This window comes from Rhinolophus hipposideros (assembly GCF_964194185.1).
Source record: "Rhinolophus hipposideros genome assembly, chromosome: X".
NCBI lineage: Eukaryota > Metazoa > Chordata > Mammalia > Chiroptera > Rhinolophidae > Rhinolophus > Rhinolophus hipposideros.
Window position 1 is genome coordinate 87292746 of NC_138046.1, and position 22190 is coordinate 87314935.

A 22190-nucleotide genomic window follows, 5' to 3' on the forward strand; every position below is an offset into this window, starting at 1 on the left:
TCTGGTGCTACAATGACCTTTCTGTTACCCATCCCACCCAAGCTTGAAAGGTTTGGTCGCTGACTTCTATCCAAATCACTATACTTTTACCAGATTTTAAGAATGATTAAACTAGCATACCATCATTACCTTTTCTAGAAATAATCTCCCCTTCCACTGGGTTCTCACAGTGTCTCACTTATAACATCCTTATAGTACTTAGTGTATTCGGCTTTGTGTTGTACTTACTTGTCCGCATGTCTTATCTTGCCCCCTAGATCATAAGCTCCCTGAGGGCAGGAACCACGGCTTATTCAGCTCTGGAGACCCAGTAAATGGTTACCATGCTTGGCTCCTGGTGATGCTTAACGAATAATTGATAAAGAGAACAGCAGTAGTTGTCAGGTTTACCTGCACCTCCACCAACCAGTCCACAAGAATGGCCCTCATGTCACTGTTGATGTCAGTCTGCCTGTTCATGTATTTTTTAAGTATGAACTTTTCCTGGTGACAATAAAAACGAAATGTTAATAAACAAACTATTCTTACAGTTCCAAAATTGTAACTTAGGAAAACATATTTGCAGCCAATAGCTCAGAAAAACAATTGTAACAACCTAATTAACTTCTTCATGGTTCTAACTCATTACTCTCAGCTGGTATCTATCTGATAGGGGTACATCAAAGTATCCTTTTCCAGACAAGTTCCAGTGATCCTTGGGAAATGGACACACATTCTATTCAAGCAGGAACACACCTGTAACTATAGATGGATACCAAAGAAATTCTGCCCCCTTTTTGCAATTCAACCTAAAGCACAATACCATGCTATACAGAGCAGTGCTTCTCAAATTTAGCATGCATACGTACCACTTGGGGATCTTTAAAATTCAAGGTTTGATGGAGAAGGTTTGGGGTAGGGCTTGGTTTCTACATTTCTAACAAAATCACAAGAGAAACCTTTACTGCTGAGCTAAGGCCCACACTTCTGGTATAGCAAAGTTTTCTATTACTATGTTTCCCCAAAAATAAGACCTAACCGAAAAATAAGTCCTAGCATGATTTTTCAGGATGACATACCCTGAACATAAGCCCTAATGCGCCTTTTAGAGCAAAAATTAACATAAAAAAGGACTTATTTTCAGGGAAACACAGTACTTTCTCTAAGATATACTAGAAAAAAAATTTCGGCTCTGGAGTCAGTTAATCTAAAACTATGTCTCTAGCGAGAATATTCATCCTCCCTCTTCTACATGGCCTACTAAAATTCTAGTTGGTAGATCTTGGTCCCATCAGCACTATTGAAAAAGACAGAAAAAAAAGTGGAATCAATGAACATTCGTAGTAAAAGAGATTGGCAGATTTCAAAGCAGGAAGAAAATTTCACCAGGGTGGGGACCTGAAACAAAGGGTGTCACTTTACATATGATGCCAGAAACCTGCACAGAGAAAAGATTTCTAAGAACAGCACTCAGAAAGAGACTACTTGACCATTTTTGAGTCTGAGACAGTCTCCTCAGCAATTAGAGGAGCAGGTTTATGGTGTTCGAGGTAATCAAACTTTAGTCAATATCCCAGCTCTGCTACATACTAGTTGTGTGACTGAGCAGTTTCCCCATCTACTAAAAGGAGATAATACCTATCATCATGAAATTATTAGGAGAATTAAATAACACAATTTAGTCTATAAATCCCTTAGCACAATCTCTAACCAATGGAGAGCTACTGGGAGATGTCAGTTGTTTCTCCCCTTTCAACTTGCATTTGAAGGGTGAAGTGATAAGAAATGAGAACTAGAAATCACTGGCCCGCCCAGCCACCTACATACCTCTCTCTGCTTCATGTAAGTGAAGATATCGTTGGCATATACTGAGTTGTAAAACTGATAATTGTCCTTCTCAATATCCTCCAGTGGAATTATCTGCTTGGAAATCACCAAAGACATATTACGAGGAACAACATGCCAAAGAAGGCTTAGCACATACACATAAAAGATGACACTTTTCTTCCCCCTCTCATCTTCTACTAAGGTTCCTCAAGGCTCATTCACATATCCTGGGCCATAACACAGCACCCACGGGCCCTGCAATCCTCATCCTGCTGACTGATCAAGAAATGCTTAGTCCTTCTTGTACGTGCCTGTTCTGCCATAGGAACCAGTTACCATACTTAAGCTCAGGACTATCCAACAAAACACTCTTATTTTACTATTTCGGCTTATGTTATCTGTCTTTTTACGGTCCTTGTTATGCCCAATGCTTTGATCTGGCCTAATTCATCTTCTTAGTAGCCTTTTCCTCCCTTCTACCCCCTTTACCCAGGTCGTTTTGCCCACAAGAGGGGTATTTCTCCTCCTGCTTGCCAAATGTCATCCCTTTATCCCTTCAATTTACAACTTAAAGACCACCTTCCTTAAGATCTGCCTCTGAACTTTATCCATCTTTGACTAAAGCCGACTGTAATGCAGACTGAAATTACCAAGAGAGGCAATCTCCTGAAAGAAGTAAACACTACTGCAAGGACAAACACACATGGTGCCAAAAAATTTATACACATTTTAAGAAAGGAAAACCGTATTAAAATTATAATGCTCAATATATACCAATAACAAAAAATGAATACAAATCATGTTTGACTCCTGCAATTACAAGAGGTGCTCCAACTTGTTACCTTCAGCGACCAGACACTTCTGAGTACGGCAAACTACTGCTTGAGCAATGTTGACCAAAGTGTCCACTTGTGTACATTTTTGTCACCCCTGATGTATACACTGTGCATACAGTATACACCATATATATATGTATACACATACACTGTGTATACAGTATTATATATACACATATGTAACATAATACAGTATTCCAGACCCTTGTGGGTATTCCTGGAATAAAAACTTTCTAATTGCTTGGATGAATCACTATCCAATTAGGAAGTCAAGAGATTCTACAAGGCCAACTTGATTTACTATAACTTCCTATACACAGCCTATAGACTTAGGAAAAAAATTCTCTTTGCTATCAGCCACCTCCAGGACACCAAAGAAAACTTCATCCAATTTAAGAAGAAGGAGAGCAGAATACCTCGTCCTGTGATCTCTTGTCCCAAGGTGAGAAGGGTTTATTGGAACTGGATTCACAAGCACTGGAATTACTTGTGGTACTAAACTTGCTCATACTGGACATGGTGGAAGTACTAGACATGCCTGTTGTGGATTCAGTGGCAGTGCTGGACACGTGTAGGCTGGTCTTAACTTGGGGGATGAAGAAATCTTTAGGAAAGGTGTCTTCTATGTAGGTGGGATTCTCTTGCAAGGCCACCGGCTTCTCAAAGGACAACTCCTGCCCCGTGGTGGGTTTCTCATTCAAGGCAAGTATCTCCTGGAAATGGCATGCCTCCTTGATGGTAGGCTGCCCCTGAAAGGCTAATGGCTCCTTGAAGAGGGCCGCCTCCTCACTGCTGGAATTCTCCTGCAAGGCCAAGAGCTCCTTCAGGATGGCCTCCTTCTCACTGATGGGCTTCTCCTGCAAGGTCAAGAGCTCCTCCAGAATGGCCTCCTCCTCAATTGTGGGCTTCTCCAGCAAGGCCACGGGCTCCTTCAGGATGGCCTCCTCCTCACTGCCAGGCTTCTCCTGCAAGTCCAGCGTCTGTTTAAGAAGAGACTGCTCTTCATTGGTAATGTTCTCTTGCAAGACCAACTGCTTCGTCGAGAAGAACGCCTCCCCTAGAGCAGTGGGCTCCTTTAAAGATAATTGGCTCTCTATGCTTGTTGTTGCCTCAGTGGAGAGTTTCTTCTTCAGAATAAGTGGTTTCTTGAAAAGGGATTTATCTTCAGTGGTGCTTTTCTTCTGCAAAGCCAACAGCTTCTTCAAGGAGTCTTCTTTGGCATCAGTCTTCTTCTGCACGTTCAAACTCTTCCCGAAAAGGGGCCCATATTTGTTGGCAGGTTTAACATGTAATGAAAATGGCTCCTGAGAGAGTAACTCGCCCTCAGTGGTAGGCTTTTCCTCCAGTGGTTCCTGAATATCTGAGTCTTCTTCAGTGGTGGTCTTTTCCTGCAAAGCTGATGGCTTCTCTGGGAGGGATACCTCCTGCAGAGTGCTGTGCTTCTCTTTCAACACAGATGGTAACTGGAAGAGGAATTCCTCATCAGTTGAAGGCTTTTTTTTACAGTGCAACGGCTTCTTAAAGATTGACTCCTCTTCGGAGGTGCTCTTCTCTAAGACTAGCGGCTTCTTTGAGACTGCCATCTTCCTCTGAGTTTTTTTCTTCTTCTTTAAAGAGAATGGTGTCTTGGTAACGATTGCCCCCTCAGTTGAAGCCTTCTTCCTAAATGACACTGGCTCCATAAATAAGGAATCATTCCCTTTGCCAACTGTATTCTCCAACTCAACCAGTTCTGGGCATGTGGACGTCATTATTGGAATGGTGGGCTTGTTCTTCTTTAAAGATAATGTCTCCTTGCTGGAGGCTTCCTCATCTGGGGTATGTTTCATCCTAAAAGAAACTGGCTCCATAACAAATTCATCTTTACTGTGAATATTCTCCTGCAATGCCCATGGATTCTTCAAGAGGCCCACCTCCCCCTGAGTGGTGTGCTTCTCTTGTAACAGAGATGGCTCTTGGAAAAGGGACTCTTCAGTGGTAGGCTTCTTCTTAAAGGACAATTGCTCCTTCATAAGCCACTTTTCTCCAGAGGTGGTCTTCTGCAATATTAGTGGCTTCTTCTTATGGAACATCTTTCCCTGAGTGGCACACTTCTTCTTTAAAGTTAACAGCCTCTTAGGGGGCACTGCCTCCTCCGTTTTAGGCTTCTTCATAAAGTTCATCGGCTCCATCAAGGAATGCTCTTCAGCGTTAATGTCCTGCAAGGCCACGTCCTCCCCCAAGCAGGACTGCTTCCCCTGATATGTGCACATCTTCTTTAAGGACGATGTTCTCTTTGTGATGGCTGCCTTCTCAGCTTCATGCTTTTTCACAAACGCCATTGGCTCTACAGCAAACTCACAATCACTGTCAATCTCCTTCTGCAAGGATGGTTGCTTCTCCAACAGGGACGCTTCCCCCTGATTTGCCTGCTTCTTTAAAGATAAAGACGTCTTGGTGAGGACTGCTTCCCTATTAGTGGGTTCCTCTTTTAAAACTAATGGCTTTTTGAAAACAGATGCCTCCTCAGTAGTGGGTGTTTGGGAGATGGTCGATATCTCCAAGAGGAGGGGTTTCTCCACACTGTTTGCTACCATGGTGGTAGAAACTACTACTGGTGAGTGTTCCAGCATATGCCTGTAAAGGAGACAATGTCTGGGTAAGAAGAATATAGTTCCTAGAATCCTCACCTACCATCTCATTTAGTTGCTATATTTACTAAAGGTATGGAAGAGAAAAGGGTTTCAACTCCACAAGACAGATTAAAGGGTAAAAATCAATTGGTACCATAGTAAATCAACTCAGTAGCACAGGGTATAGTTGCTATGGCTTAGGTCTCCACACTTTTATGAAGAAATTTCCCTGAAATCCACGTTACTCTTTCTTATATATGATTTATTACATTTATTTAGACACAAAGACTTTCATTATAATACCACATTGCATGAGTTATCTGTTGATATGTCGTCTTCCTCACTAGCTGCATTTATTTGTCTTTGCCTATCAGCACCAAGCATCTGGTTAAATGCATGTTGAAATTAATATTGTTTGAAGGCTTATGAGACGGTATTATAAGAGACAGGCGTATAAGAGGCTTATGAAGGCATATAGGAGAAAGGTGGGCTGGTACTTAACATTGGTGGTATCTAACCATATTTCCTTTACCCTAGGCTATTCACAAGATGTTTTCCCAGTGACATAATAAAAAGACCAAAACAGACATTTGTTCACATGTATCAGATGCAAAGCTTTGAACAGGATTTCATGTCCAATCAGAATGATTAACCTAGTATGACCCAATCAGATGACTAGAAATCAGAAGAGAATTGAAGGCAAATATAACCATCAGTATAAACAAGAGTAGGAGCATCCAAAAGACTAGATATTAGATGGCTCCATTTATCTGAAATGTCCTGAATAGACATATCATCAGAGAGGTATATCGATAACAGAAAGTAGATTGGTGGTTGCCTGGGGCTGGGAAGGGGTGGGGTCTGGGATGGGAAGGGTAAGAAGAGAGACTGGGAAAGGGAAGGGACTGCTAGTGGGTATGAGTTTCAGGGGTGTTGGAAAAGTCCTAAAAGTACATAGTGGTGATGGCTGTACAACTCCATGAACATAAAAAAATGAATTATTTCTCAAAAAGGAAGTGCCGGCTGGCTTATTAGAAATGAACAAGCTGATACTAAAATGTATATGGAATTGTAAGGAACCCAGAATAGCCAAAGCCATCTTGAAAAAGAGGAGCAAAGTTGGAGGAGTCACACTTCCCAGTATCAAAATGCGAAGATACCTACAGAGCACCCGTAATCAAGACAGTCCTGGCACTGGTATAATGACAGACGTGTAGATCGATGGAATAAAATTGAGAGTTCACAAATAAACACATTTACAGTCAACTGATTTTCAATAAGGGTACCAAGACAATCAAGTAGAGGAAGATTAGTCTTTTTAAGAAATGGTTTTGGTGTGGATGCCTGATCGTGGTGTTGTGCACCAGAGGCTAAACATTAATGAATGCCAACTATAATTTTATGCGTGTGATGTGATGGCTGGGTGTGAGGTCGGAGGGATGGTGGGTGGGGGGAGGGGGGTTCACGGTGTGAGGGATGTAAAAATAAAATAAAATAAAATAAAACTATAAAAAAAAAAGAAAGAAAAAAACCTAAGTTAAGAGCTAAAACTTGAAAACTCTGAAAAGAAAATCTTAAAAGTAAATCTTTGTAATCTTGGATTTGGCAATAGTTTCTTAGACATAACACCAAAAGTATAAGGAACAAAAGAAAAAAATGAATTGGATTCCTCAAAATTAAAAACATTTGTTCCTCAAAGGACACCAACAAGAAAGTGAAAACACAGCCTACAGAATGGGTAAAAATATTTGCAAATCATCTGATCAGGGACTTGTATACAAAATATGTAAAGCACTTTTAATGTGCTTTATATATGAGATCATTATATAATGAATGTTCTCAATAATGAAAAGCTCAATAACCAAATTTTTAAAAAGGGCAAAGGATCTGAATAGACATTCCTCCAAAGAAATATGCAAGTGGCCACTTAACACATGAAAGACGCTCAACAGCAGAGAAATGCAACTGTAATATAAACCACAATGAGCTATTGCTTCACACCAACTAGATTGGCAAAAAGAGAGAGAGAGAGGGAGAGAGGGAGAGAGGGGGGGGGAGAGGGAGAAGGAGAGAGAGAGAAAGAGAGAGAGAGTGAGAGAGAGAGAGGCAAAGAAGAAGGAAAAGGAGGAGGAGGACGGAGGACGAGGAGGATGGAGGACTAGGAGGAGGATGGAGGACAAGGAGGAGGATGGAGGACGAGGAGGAGGATGGAGGAGGAGGAGGAGGAGGAAGAGGACGAGGAGAGGGTGGGAGGGAAAGAAGGAAGCAAGAGGGAAAACAGCAAGGGTTGGCAGGGATGTGGAAAATTGGAAAAGCTCTGATATTGCTGGTAGGAATGTAAAATGGTGCAACTACTATGGAATACACCTTGAAAGTTCCTCAAGGAGTTCGACATAGAATTACCATGTGACCTAGCAATTACATTCCTAGGTACATAAACAAAATAATTGAGAACTAGGTGTTCAAACCAAAACTTATGCATGAATGCTCATACCAGCACTATTTATAGTAACCACAAGGTGGAAACAATGCAACTGTCCATCAAGGGATGAATAAACAAAATATGGTGCGCATCCATACAGTGGAATATTATTTGGCAACAAAAAGGAATGAAGTACTGATGCATGCTACAACATGGATGAACCTTGGAAACATTATGCTGAGTGAGAAGCCAGACACGTAAGACCATTTATATGAAGTGTCTAGAATAGGCAAATCTATGGAGACAGAAAACAGATTAGTGGTTGCCTAGAGCTGGGAAGGATGGGGGAACTGAGATAATAGCTAAAAGTACAGGGTTTCTTTTTGAGTTGATGAAGATAGTCTAAAATTTATTGTGGTGACAGCTGCATAACTGTGACTATACTAAAAGCCACTTAATTAAACACTTTACATGGGTAAATTCTGTGGTCTGTGAATTACATCTCAATTAAGCTGTTACAAAAAAACAACAACTCAGAATAATGCGTGATTATAGTGAGCTCTCAATAAATGTTAGCTATTCATTCCAGTCTGTTATTACGGTCCATTCCACTGAACCCTGAATGAAGCCAAAAGTATTTATGGCATTTTGTGAGGCTTTCCCTGCTCAAGTCAGCATGACGAAAGAAATTCAAAAGAAAATGATTCATGGAATTCACAAAAAATCCATGCAAACCCCAGGAATTCCATTTCAGTAAGAAACAAAGTAGGACTAAATGCTAATCTTCTGGTTTGATTTCTTTCTGCTGGGTAATTAGCAAAGTGTCCTGTGGGCCTGGCAAGTTAATTTTCAGGAGTTCAACTTTATCCACTCACCCTTTGGAACCCATGCTTAGCCCTGCTATAGCTATCCATGTATCCCACTGGAATGAGGAGAGGACATAGAGAGGTCTCACTCCACTCTCTAACTCTTCTTCCAATAAAAGTTTTCCTAGAGATAAATACTTTGTCCAATCCTAGATGACAATACTCATACCTACTAGAAGAACCTTTGAACAGTTCCCTGTAAGAGCTGGAAAACATGTTTTTGGCCTAGGGAGACAGGAATCGTTCTCCAGTAACAAAGGACAAAGCTCCCCTAAAGCTTCTAATGTATAAGCAGACAGGCAGGCTATCAACGACCTGCTAAGAATCCCCCAAAAAGTTAAGATGTCCCCACATTCTCAAGCACAGATGGCTCAAACAGCGACTGAAGTACTAAAAGATAGAAGAGAGGAGCACAACATCTTTTGGCAGATTCCCCAATGACACTGTTGTGTCATCTTTCAGTATGCACACACACCACAGAAAAAGACAGAAAGAGAGAGAAGAGACCTGTAACACTTTAACAACCATTGCAGGGCCCACCTCAGCAACCAGGGTTAATTTAGTAATCACCACTGGGGCTCAAAGGTGACAAAAGGGTCAAAACGATGTCACACACTCTCCTTTACCATCTAAAACAAAGCCATCTGTGTGTCCTCCTACTCACTTTTTCGTATTCATCTCATCGTTTTCAGCCAATCGAAGAGTAGGTGTGTTCCTCTTTATCTTCTTGTAAACATCTTTCACAGACTCCTTATTGGCTTCCTTCTTGAGCTGTGCAGGTTGACTTTGGGAAGCCTGCAAAAAAATAGGGGGCAGAGGGAAGCAAAGAAATGGAGAGAAGCACAAATTCCCGAATAGGTGGCTCTTGCAGGAAAGTCCTGACCCACATGACTGCCCTGGACACCTTGTTTGGGTGTTTCCAGGAATAATAACCATAACATCTCACAACAACTATAGAACTGGAGCAGACTAATCACAGTGGAGCCTAGCAGTACAAAACAACTGGTAAATACTAGCTAAATAGCATTGCTAAGTGATTCTAAGACACATAGGATGTCGTTCTGATCTCCACGTCAGGCATACTGGCCGGAAAAGTCCCCAAAAGACATTTTGCTAACATCACATTCCACTTTGACCCCATAAGATGTTTGGGGCGGGGGAGGCAATATAACTGGCTTTGCTGCCTGGGTACATCAAGATCAACTACCTTTTCACCCTTATACCCACACCACCCCATCTAGGATGGAGGGAGGGGGGTTGTCACTGTGTGAGGGATGTAAATGATAAATGTCTAACTATTACATTGTTTTGTGCACCTGAAACTAATAAAAAAAAGAAAAGAAAAAGAAAAAAAAACCCACATGGCAAGGGCTGAAAATCCACTATAGGAAAAAAACAAAAGAAAAATAAATAAACTACCACAAAAAACAACAAACAGACAAAAAGAAAAATTCCCTTTTCGGGGTAGACCTCTAATACAACACTACCTGTGCTATATCAATCCCAGAGCATTGAGGGGATATTTATTTAACATGGGGCTCTGGGAAGCTCCACCACAAACTCTAATCATGGCTAATTCTATTAAACAGTAGGAGAGCTCATGAGACTATAAATAATGTTAGTAAAAATAAATTTAAAACTGATACCTTTAAAATAAAACAAATTGAACCTAATTATATTGCAAATAAATACCATAACCACACTAAAGAAAAACTAAAAAGAGTAGAAAATGTAAGATAAGAAACAACTAACCCAAGTAAACACAGTATTTATTAGACTATATACCCTCAACTTATATACTCTCGATCGGGATGGGTTTATGGAGTAGCAGAGAATACTGTAAATAAATCTGCAACTATTTTTAGTAGGTTTATTATGATGGTACAGAAAAAGTAATTTTGAAACTCTATTAGATGTATTATAGTATTGAGTAAATACGTTGATATTCTTCGGAACCAGGATTCTCATTGTAGAAGCAACATACAAATATGGATCAGGGAATATGAGAGCCTGGTCTGTTGGAATGAAGTCTGTATGACCTCATGTATAATATATATATACTTATACATATATGTATGTATATATATATATATATATACACACACACACATACTGTATATATATACATCTGAGTATATAGATATGTGTGCATATCTCTGTTTACATATATGTGTATGTATGTTTAACTACATGTATGTGTGTGGACATTCACATATTTCCTAGTTCTGTCTGCTGAAAGGGCATAAAAAGCACACACCCCTAGATAGCATCACATCTAGCACTGAGATGTTGGTCTCTGAAACCATTCCCGGGCTGAGACAAAATGCATCCAAAATGAATCTGGAACATCCCGTTGTGCAGGAAAGAAATTGCTCAAAAAAATTATGAGAGTATGTCACAAAGGCAGTATGTCACAATTATGAGAATATGTCACAGAAGTTAGATTGAAGTGGACCCTACTGGCCAAATCTGGGACAGTTTGAGCACCAAAATAATTAAGTACAATAATGAACAATAAACCACTGAAAAAATAGGAATTCATAAATCCATGCCAATAATAAATACACAGAAAAGAAGGGAAGGCTCGTGTTTGTGGTAGAATGCCAAGGTCAAATTAGTAAATAGGGAGTTAGTGTTAGAGTTGGAAAAATCATCATAAAGACTGGTTTAGGCAAAAGTCATCAAGGGATGCTAAACCTAGGTGACATTTTCATGCAGAGGTTATTTGCAGGCTCTTAGGAGCGTGTCCCACAGACTGCTTATTAGTTGTAAGACAAAAAAAAAAACACAGTAATTGTACAGTGGAGAAACCAAATAACATCTTAACTAAGTGATCAAAATTAAATTCAGCAATGAGGGACAGATGGACATTGTACGCCTCCAGATGTGATACTATAAGAAGGATGGAACATCATCTACACAGTGTTCCAGCCAACAATATATAATATCAATCTAACCACATGGAAACATCAGACAAACACAAAATGAGGAATGTTCTATTTTTAAAGGGGGGTATTGGGTGGGACTGTATTCTTCAAAAAGGATAATGTCATAAAAAAAGAAAAGAAAAAGAAAAGCTATGGAAACATTCCAGATTAAAAGAAGGTACAGACATGACAAGTGAACAACCCTAGACTGAATCCTTTACTGGAGAGGAAAAATGCTTTTAATATTGACAATATAAAGTCAACTGAAAAAAAAATTGGATGACAGATTACATAAAAATACTGTTATCAGTGTAATTTCATAAAGTTCATAATTGCACTGTGGATATACAAGACAATATACTGAAATACTTAGGGGTAAAGGGACATTATTTATGTAAATAGGACACAATGTTAATAGGTGACTAGGTAAAGAGTATATGTGTGTTCCTTGAGCTATTTTTATTTTTTTTGCAACTGTCTGTAAATTTGAAACTCTTTCCAAATGAAATGTAAAAAAATGATGCCTTTGTATCATCAGATCATAAAGCTAACTACAGTCCAACAGTGATTTCTTTCTAAGACCCTCAAGCCATCCACCTCTGCTCTCCAAAGAGCTTGGCAGTTTTTATTTATTTATTTCATTTATTAATTTGTTTGTTTGTGTTTGTTTGTTTTTTGGGGGAAGGAAACTTTAGGTAGGACTTTATTGGGGAACCGTGTGTACTGCCAGAACTTTTTTCCAAGTCAAGTTGTTGTCCTTTCAATCTTAGTTGTGGAGGGTGCCGTTCAGCTTCAAGTTCTTGTCCTTTTAGTCTTAGTTGTGGAGGGCGCAGCTCAGCTCCAGGTTCACTGGCCATTGCTAGTTGCAAGTGGCTCAGCCCACCATCCCTTATGAGAGTCGAACAGGCAACCTTGTGGTTGAGAGGACACGCTCCAACCAACTGAGCCATCCGGGAGCTCAGTGGCAGCTCAGCTCAAGGTGCCGTGTTCAATCTTAGTTGCAGGGGGCGCTGCCCACCATCCCTTTTGGGACTCAAGGAATCGAACTGGCAACCTTGTAGTTGAGAGCCCACTGGCCTACGTGGGAATTGAACCGGCAGCCTTCGGAGTTAGGAGCACGGAGGAGCTCCAAACCGCTGAGCCACCGGGCCGGCCCAGTTTTTATTTTAACTTCACCTAAAGTTTTACAAACTCCCTACATGTGCAACTGAGATTCAGAATTGGAAAAGAATTGCATTCTTAGCAGGAGAGAGGTGGAGACCCTCACCTCCAGGGTAACACTCTGTATGTGCCATATGTGAAGCTTCAAGGCCCTAACATACTCAGATCTAAGCTCAAGGGGGCCTTTACAGGTACTTCCCCATAACTCTTTCATCAAGAAATAGGAAAATAGAGATGAAAATCCTACTTACACAAAATCATCTAGGTAAACATGGATATGGAACCTAATGGATTAAGACCACCTCTCCCATATCCACAGTCTGTCCCATGCTGGAATGACAAAGGAGAGGAAAAGAAAAAACACTCATAGCTGATTAACTAATTAAAATAGAGCAACTGTTTTGGCAGGCCAGGACTTCACTGTGGTGAATGTCAAGGAGAAGACAGATATGGGAACATGGAGACCGAATAATCCTGACAGGAAGAACAAAATCATCAGACAGGGAATCCCCCAAAATTCATAGAGAATGAGACTTAAACCCTCAAATAGATGAGCTCAGACGTCTGCAAATGCCCAACCCTAGGAATGGCTTAGGTACATCGTAATGATGGAACTTTCTCTAGAAAGCACCAAAGGCATTCACGGTGACCAAAGTGAATCTTCAGAACTTGAATGCAAAATGAAAATGAGATTCTGTAAAGCTAAACAGAGGGCACGCTACTGCACAGGGATGCCTTGCTAACCCCACCCCCACCCTGGATGTGACCCAGCAGATGTTGACTTCAGTTAGAGAGCCAGGAGGGTCCTGGATATCTGCACGTACTTCCTAATAGTTTCTCTGTGCTTGGTCTTCATAAATGGCCACATAAACTTCATGGAACAAAGGACTGAGACGTAACAAGAAAGTTTCCCACATGCTATGAGATCTTGCTTCGCAGTGTCACCCTACTCCCATCAGAGGCTCTGTGGGCCAAGGGAAGCCACACCAACATGGATTGCATAGGGTCCTGATTTCTGTGGCTACCTCATTTTAGCCAAGTTTCTAGATTCATGGATAAATAACTCAGGAAATGAGTTACAGGTGTGGGAGGTTTGGGAGGAGTCTCTTTCAACCATTCTATACTAAACCTGAAATTCTGCAGAAAGGTGTAACCTAATCATATATGTTGTCATCTCCATGGAGAAGAGACTGTCAGCACAAGGGTGGTCACATAGCATCGAAAGAGCAGAGATCCAAAGGGGAACACTTTGCCGATGCTTATCCAACCCTGCCCGAGGGGGTAAAACATTATCTAGTAGATACAAGTATTCTGGTAGCCACAGAAGGACGTTCTATTATGGAGGACAGGAAGAGCTCCCCAGGGTTCTCTATATCCTTGATGAAACAGACTTCAATACCAACATTGGGCAAGTTTTCATTTGTAAAGTGGAGATAATTGAAGCATCTACTTCATAGGCTTATATGAGGAACAAGTTGATACAGGAAAAAGTGCTTAGACTAGTGCCTGGCAGAGGCAGGCACTCAGTAGGTATCAGTTATTATTTACTAACACTAAAGATTATCTTTGCCCTGATTCTGTATTCAATTAGTAACATCCCAATTATTCATTCTGGTTTTTGCTGGTACCTTATAATACCAGAAGGGAGGTAACATGGAGGTGAACTCCAGAATTCTAGTCAAAATTGCTTTCTCGATCTCCATAGTTAAAAACCAGATCGTGGAACTGTGGGGCTCAATGGTTCTGAACATCGGGGGGCATTTTTTTATTGTAACTATGCTGAGGACGCTAGTGGAACTTAATGCCTGCGGGTCAGGGATGCTGGCAGCAGTCAGCCCCACACAACAGAAAAGAATGTCCTGCCCAAAATGCCCACAGTGCTTGAAATGATCAACACTGCCCTAGACTGCAATGAATCAATCCGTCAAAGTACTGACCTCTAAGACCCAGGCAGCCAGCTGACCCACCTCCGGACTGCATCTAAATGCAAGGTCCCATAGTTCTCATATTTATCTGCAATTTCATATCTGATCATCAGTTTGTCTGAGGCTTTGAGAGAGATCCACCAATTAATCCAGATGGTATATGGCAGCAGAAGAGCCCCTGCGGTTTCTGAAATTGGGTCACCGGTTCCAAATAAAATCAGCTCTCAACATCCAGAGAGGGTCAGAGTCTGGTAAACTGGACAGGTCCCTCAAGGAAGAGGTTGTCTAAAACTTACGCAGCACCACAGCAGAGGACTGGACTAGCATACTCACATTGGTGACATCTTCCAGAGCCAATCTCTTTTTGAGTGGTCCCTGAGGTGAAGATGGAGATATCTTTGCTCGGTACTTCTCTCCTCTCTAAAAAAGTAACAGAGGTAAATGAGTATATGCAATTGTGAACAGTCTTTTCAGGGACTTTGGGTCATCTTTGGGGCTCAGGGGGAAACTCTAGAATCTCCAAGCAACGCAGATGCACATAATAAACCCCAATAAACTACAGCAAAAGGAAATGTTGGCACTCACTGCTGCTTCGAGTCCCTGAAGGAGGTACCACTGATGATGGGGACAAGGTTGTCGGGAGACAAGATGCCGTCTCATGTAGCTCAGCGTGAGCGACATAGCTCCGTGAAGTGACCTTTCCCTCTTACTTCTCTCATATGTACGGTTATCGTATCCAAGAGGAACAACCACCACCGGTACCGTGCCATTCCCAATCATGCCTTTAATATGGATGGTCTCAGGCAAAACAGTTCAATAATTTAAAAAATATTTAAGTGTTTCTTACGTTAAGCAATTAATGTTAAGACATTGCCAATAAGGACAATACGACATGTACCTAGATCTGGGCCTGGATCAGCTCTTTACAAGCCGTTGACCTTAGAAAAGTCAATTAATATCTCGCCTCAATTTTCTTATCAGTAAAATTGGAATGATAACCTACCTTATCTGAGTATGAAATAAGAGAATCCATGTAAAAAAGAAACTCTGTGTAAACTGCAAATGGACAGAACTCTTAGTTGAAAACTGTGCCGTCCGAGGGAGCATTTGAGATCTGGCTTCCTGGCAGATCATCTGTTTGGCTCAAATAAACTCAAATTTTAAAAAAAAGTATATAGTCCGATATAATTTTAAACGTCACAGGGAAAATGTTGTATTTTAAGAAAGCAGTTTGGTACTCCATATGACTCCCTACTTGTTAGTGTACACAAACGAGGGAAGATAGAAGGGAGGAGAGGTGAAGATTTTGGAGCAAAGGGGAGCTTTGTTTCTGGGTATTATTTCTCTGCACATGCTTTGCCCCACGCTCAAATGCGTAAGACCATCTACGGAGACAAAGCTAGAGGAAATCTCACTGAAGGGCTCCCCTACACCTTAACGGTTTTTATTTGGTGAACATTCCCTAAGTGTCCTTTATGAAATGAAAATAAACTCTGCCCTATCTATAACAGAGAGTTGTCATAATGTGAAACAGATGCACTGAGGTCAGACCATTTATTTGCTCTGCTCTCCATCTACACCATGAACGGTTACTACATGACACAGTAAGTGATCGGAAATTTAGAGAATTGGATTCAGAATGCAATAGACCAATCCAGCCCAGTACGGTAATCCTGAGAGAGCTGAGACAATTATTTGTTTTCTAATTGATTAAGCTAAGAAATAAGTAAAGTATGAGTCTTTTGTGTAGTTCATAATAAATAATCCTAGTGGAAGTAATTAAGAAAAAGAAAATGTTATTTTCTCACAAATTCGCTAAGAAATAAACTGTCGATGTGTTACCTAATTCCTCCTTAATATGACCAATAGAAATAATCAGCACCAAATAAAATTTACAGTGGAAACTGAACGCACAAAATTTAGACTTATAAAATGTGCCCCAAGAAAGCTGGAATTTGAAAAATAACTACCATGCATACAAAAACACTTACAATGGTAGAATTCTAATCAGAACATTTGATATGGACAAAAATCTGATCAATGTATCAAAACTTTCTTGCCAATTTATACAGAAAAAAACAACAACATTTGGCCCCTCCATGAAAACCATTTTAGTAAAACAAAAATGAAAATGATTAGAAATATTTGTACTGAAAGGTAACTAATCAAGGAAATTAAATTGGTCTCATGATGTTTCTACCGGTAAATACTTTCTTCATGGTAATTCACTAGTGTCAGTAAAATTCTGATTTCAACATGTATGATGATGAACGAACATACATCTCAGGAATCAGAATGACTATGTCAAACTATTCACAAGGTCCAAACACCAGTGCCAAGACGGACCCATTTTTTAAATTAAATAGCTGTAAAAAGCATAACACATTTGTTGACCTCATCTTCATACTTTCCCCAGGATGGATCAAGCATCCTCCAGGAAAGGGCTTTGAGCCTCTGAGAGAAAGTAAGAGTATAAATGTCATCGTGAATGTGATCATTAACAAGGGTGTTGTTTGCTTTTGCAGACTGTGGAGGGCGGCCATCATTTCAGCCAAGCATTTATGAGAAAGAAGAGTTCACACTTTCTCCCCCAAGTTCTAATTTGCTGGTCTCCAACTACAAAAGCTCCCACTCCTTCCCTCCTTCTCAGATTAAACCACCCATATTCTGAAAGATTTAAGGGTGAGGGTAGGGACTGAGCCAACACAGGAAGAAGCTACCCGAGATGCTGCTGTTGGGAGAGGCAGCTTGCTCTAACCTTTTCAGATTGGCCATGATCACTGGGTACAATTTTGCTGGACCGAGACTTCTTTGTCTCACGTTTCGAGCTTCGAGGCAGCGGCATCTCTGACAGATTCAGCAGAGTCTATCCAAGGCAGAGCTGCAATCAGAAAGGGACACTTTAAAACACCCTTCACCAGAAACATCACAGAATTCTCTGGAAACTCTTAAAAAAAAAACAACCAGTCTCTCTATAGCACCCCTAGGAGAAAACAGACTTTGAGTTAGGCAGGTCTGGGTTCAAATCTTGGTTCTACCACAATTAACCTTGGGCAAGTGACTGAAACTCCCTGGGTTTCAGTTTTCTCTTCTATAAAATGGAGAAAAGTATAGCTACCTCTGGAGGGTTCTGTTCAAATTAAATGAGATACTCTATGTACAAAGCCCAGCACAGCACCTGCCATCTTCCGTGGGCACTGGAACTACGGCCTAGCCCTTACTTTAGGCCTAGGAACATTGGGGGCAACTTACATGAGAGTTTTACACTGAAAACAATCAATAACACGACAGATAATACAGTATGGAAGCTAGCTGGTAGGATTAATTGTTCTTTAAAAGGCATGGGGTCCTGGCCACAGCGATTATAACGATGCTACAGAGAAGACACAAGAACGCACTGCACACACACATAGGCACAATAGGTCAGAGAGAATTCAAAGCCTGCATTCAATCCGAAGAAACTGTAATCCAGTTCTAGACACCTGGTAGGGAATAAAATCAAAAGATGAGATAACAGCAGAAGGAACTAACTTATTGAAAATCACAAGTCATTACAACCCTTGGGAGAATCCTACCTTCTTCAGTACAGGACCCCATTCTGTGTTTCTTAAGGTTCTTTTAGTTTGAGTCCTCAATAGTTAGGACACACTTATGTGTCTTACAAGCAAATACGTTATCAGGAGGAATCATTTTTTCTGCATACACTAGAGACCCTTCCCACTCAGATACAACTGCCCTTCCAACCTCACCCACATTCAATCTCCAAGTTCAACTGCATTCCACTAAGAGAGACCCCTAAAGGCAATGCAACAAATGTACCAGTATTCACCAGATACTTCAGGCAGCGGAGATACAAACACAAATAAATCATGGGTCTTATCCTAGAAGTATTCACATGCACAGCTCTAACTCTAACATTAAAATGTGACAAATGACTTAACAAAGTACCATAGAAACACAATGGAAAGTCAGTAACCTTGTGGGGGTAGGGAGGAGGGGCGGAGCAAAGCTCCACAGAGGAGTTCATATTCCTTCCATCTGGACTTAAATGACAAAGCCATTCCCAAGCAGACTGAGGGGCTTTTCAGGCAAAGAAAGCCTAAGCCCAGGCAGAGGCTTGAACATGCAGAGCACAGCAGGTTCAGGGATGTCCAATGTCCAGGTTGTCTGGAGTGCGGAGTATAAAGAACTTACCACTCTCACCAAGGAGTTAGAAAGGGGCTAAAAGCTAGGTTGCGGCTAAGCGGCTGTTAAGAAAGAAAAGCAGAGAAGACTACAGCTTGAGAAGGTTTAAGAAAGGAGAGAGGCTGATTTGGGTTTTGCTTTGGATGGAGAAGTAGTAAACATTTTGTCGCTGAGTAAAAGTCAGTACAAGTATGTGCCTTCATATTTATTACCTGCTGATCCTCACAACAAAAATGTTTCCAACTGACGTACTACACAGGACAAACTACTAAGCAGCATTGATCACACAACTCTTTTCAGGGCTCTTTCTAAAATGCCATGAAGTCTCTCCCATCGCACTCAAAAACACTCCACAACAGTCCATGGTCTAAAGTGAAAGGCCATAGTGTGGTAGTGTGAGGAGGTAGAATGAGCACAGGCTTTTTTTACAGAAGCATCTGGGCTTCTAAATCAGCCAAATTAGCATCTTTGAGCACCAGGTTTCTCTTTAGCCAAAGAGCTATGCCACCTCTCACTTGCACAGGCATCCTGTGGCTCAAATGTAAATTTGCATGCCAAAGACCAAGCACAGTAGGCACGCTGAATAAATGGTGGGTCTTACTCACCTTCCCTTCCCCCAAATCCAAACCTGTTTTCAAAATCATCCTTCAAAATTCAGCCAAACAGCAATAAAGCCACATTGGGTGCACCTGCCCTTAACAGCACTGTATGAAAACCACTTATTCCACTGTTATTATTCACACCTCAAACAATTTTTTTAATGGATGACCAAAGACTCGTGTTCTAAAAACTTTATCTTTCCCAGAGAAATTAAAAATCGGACTGGAGCAAAAAAGGCTAAAAAACTTTCGGCTGAAAGATGTCACAGGTTAATTAAACCTCAGAGAAAATAAGGTTATTCACACTGTGGACAAATAAAAGGGGGTTCTATGGAAAGTAACCTCACAGGATGATCTGCTTATAAATTACTAACTGGATAGGTCATGGTGGGTAGTCAAACCCCAGGCTTGTAACTTCTTTAGGGAAAGGTTTTAAGCCAGCCGTCCATTGTTCTTGTGCATTTAGGTTAACACACACCTTTGAAGTGCCAGAATAACCCTCCAAAGGGTTATTAACCCTCAAGAGCATATAATACTTGTTAACTATCCCGTGATCCAATCCCCTCCTTGCTTTCTCCAATCTTCCTTATGTCCCCCTCCTTAATTTGAAATGCATAAAAGAAGCTGCAAAATTCTTCTCCGGAGCGTTTGAAATCTTGCTATCCGCATATGTTTGGCTCAAAGAACCTCTTATAAAAATTATTAAAATTCTCCACAGGTTTGGACGTTTCTTACGTCGACAACATGATGGTCATATACGACTTTCACTATCCTGAACAATAATCACTTGCTTTGGGAGACACACACACACACACACTGACTTAAGGAAATAATTTCCCTGCCGCTGGGATGGAGACGGGATTGGCACCACCAAACCAAAAACAAGCTTTCATAAAGACACTCGCTGCAGAACACTCTCGACTTCTACCACCTACAAAACGCCACGCCTTGCCTAAACAAGAAATTTAGAATCCTTTCCATTTTCCAGACTTGCCACCGTCTCCCCTACATGCGCACTAAGGGCTGAACACCCCCATTGGGCGTCCCAGGGCAGTGCTGAAACCCACACAGGGGAAAGCTGGCTCTTTTAGAAGCCCAACTGTTCAGACTCCAAAACTGTAGATCAAGACGATCTATAGGAAACAGCAGCAATTTCATGTTATACACAAAGGCAGGTTACAGACAGCGAAACACTGGCGAGAGAAAACAGCATGGTGTCAATAAAAGCAGCACTGGGCTGGCAAGGATGCCTAGGGTTTAGTTCCGACCCTGCCCCCAGCTGGCTGGGTGACACTGGGAAATCCCTTCTTTCTTTCTATGCTTCCTTTCCCCACCTAATAAAATGAGGCAATGGGACCGGAGCCCCCGCTATTCAAACCGTGTGGTAAATGGACGGGCAACAAAGCATCACGTGGGAGCTTTTAGCAATTTAAAGTCTTGGGCCCAGGTAGTAGGCCTTATCAAACAGGAACATGCAAATTAACAATATCCCCGGGTGAGATGTATGCACTTTAAAGTTTAAGAAGCAGTATTGTAGGGTCCCTTCAACCTCTGACCTTCTAGGATTCTAATCACATAGCAGAGACCAGTGGGCTAGCCGGAGCGGAAGGGATCGGAGGCGGGGGATAGAAGAGAAAAGGGATAACAAGCGAGAAAAGACTCGTTTTCATCCTCCTTCGTATCCTTCAACCTGTAGCTCAGAATATGCCTCAGCGTTCTCTGACTTACATACGTCTTGTGGAGGAAATCGATCCTGCACACTTTCACTTGTATAAAGCCGTTTTGTACGTGGACTGATTCAGGCATGCGTACTGGACGCTCCATCTAAAAGCCTGTGGGACCCAGCCTCATTTCCTTTGCCATCTCACCCTCTAACACACACTCCCTGCCCAACTGCTTACAGGGCTCTCTCCACAGACTTCTCACGGACAGAAGAACAAAACAAAGGTTTCCTGACAGGGACGCCGGCGAAACCGGCCAGGAGAAGACATCGTGTTACAACGGGCTGGAGTGACGCCCAACGACCGACCCGCGTGCGACAGAGCCAGACATTCGAGCGGGCAGTACAAGCCCAAAGGCGCCTACCTCACACCGAGATTAAGGGCGGAACAGGAAAGACCACGCACACACTCCTAGACCGGGAGAAGCCCCTGCAAGTGATCGGAGCTCCGCGTCGCACCGACCCGTGTTGGTCTCAACCTAGCCTGTGCTCCCTCCAATCGGCCGGCAGCGTATTTTGAAAATTACAGCTCCAGAACAAGCGCAGTGATGATTGGCCAGCAGGGGCCAATCAGCGTGCAAGGGGGGGCGGGGCGGGGCTTTTTAATCGAACTCAGGGGCTACCGGGCTTTGCATGGGGCGCGGTTTCCACTGGCTGGACTAGGCAGGTTTAACCAGCGAAAGTACTGGGTCTCTTTAAAGAGGCATTTTCTTTTAAATAACTGCTGGAGGAAGGGAGGAGAGCGGCGGTGTAAAGTAGGCTCAACCTAGTTAAAACATTACTATTAATAACGCTTTGTAGAATCAAACGTTAACTTCTGCCGGCTCCACAAATGGCCTTGTGATGGGGAGCAGAGCAGAAATTACTGCCCCCTATTTTATGGATAAGTACCAAGTGCAGAGAGCTAATAATAGTAGCTGTTATTAATTCAGCACTAGCTCTGTACTCATTGTTATAATTTTTTATTATTTTAAACCCTGTCCGAAAAGATAGGTACTTTTATTATTGCCATTTTACAGATAAAACTGTAGTTTGTGACTTGCCCCGTATCACAAAACTGCATTGTGGCACAGCAGGTACTACAACCCAGATATTCTCATTTACTCCATTCATACATTAATTTATCCATTC

At 41.6% G+C, this 22190-nt stretch overlaps 1 protein-coding gene across 5 annotated transcripts in view; it reads right to left on the minus strand.

Annotated features, from left to right (window-relative positions):
• Positions 1-22190, minus strand: part of LOC308494380 (G2/mitotic-specific cyclin-B3-like) — a 49936-nt gene that overhangs the window by 18379 nt on the left and 9367 nt on the right. Inside the window, exons 1-7 of one of the 5 annotated variants that reach the window (XM_081042164.1) lie at positions 21425-21553; positions 17314-17436; positions 14889-14975; positions 9207-9337; positions 3059-5258; positions 1807-1899; positions 391-483 (exon numbers count right to left, since the gene is read on the minus strand). In XM_081042164.1, coding sequence (XP_080898290.1) covers positions 391-483; positions 1807-1899; positions 3059-5258; positions 9207-9337; positions 14889-14975; positions 17314-17400 — 2691 coding nt within the window. In that variant the 5' untranslated portion in view covers positions 17401-17436; positions 21425-21553. Of the gene's footprint in view, positions 1-390; positions 484-1806; positions 1903-3058; positions 5259-9206; positions 9338-14888; positions 14976-17313; positions 17437-21424; positions 21554-22190 lie in introns of those variants that run through there. The other 4 variants (XM_081042162.1, XM_081042163.1, XM_081042165.1 and 1 more) reach the window with 4 other exon arrangements.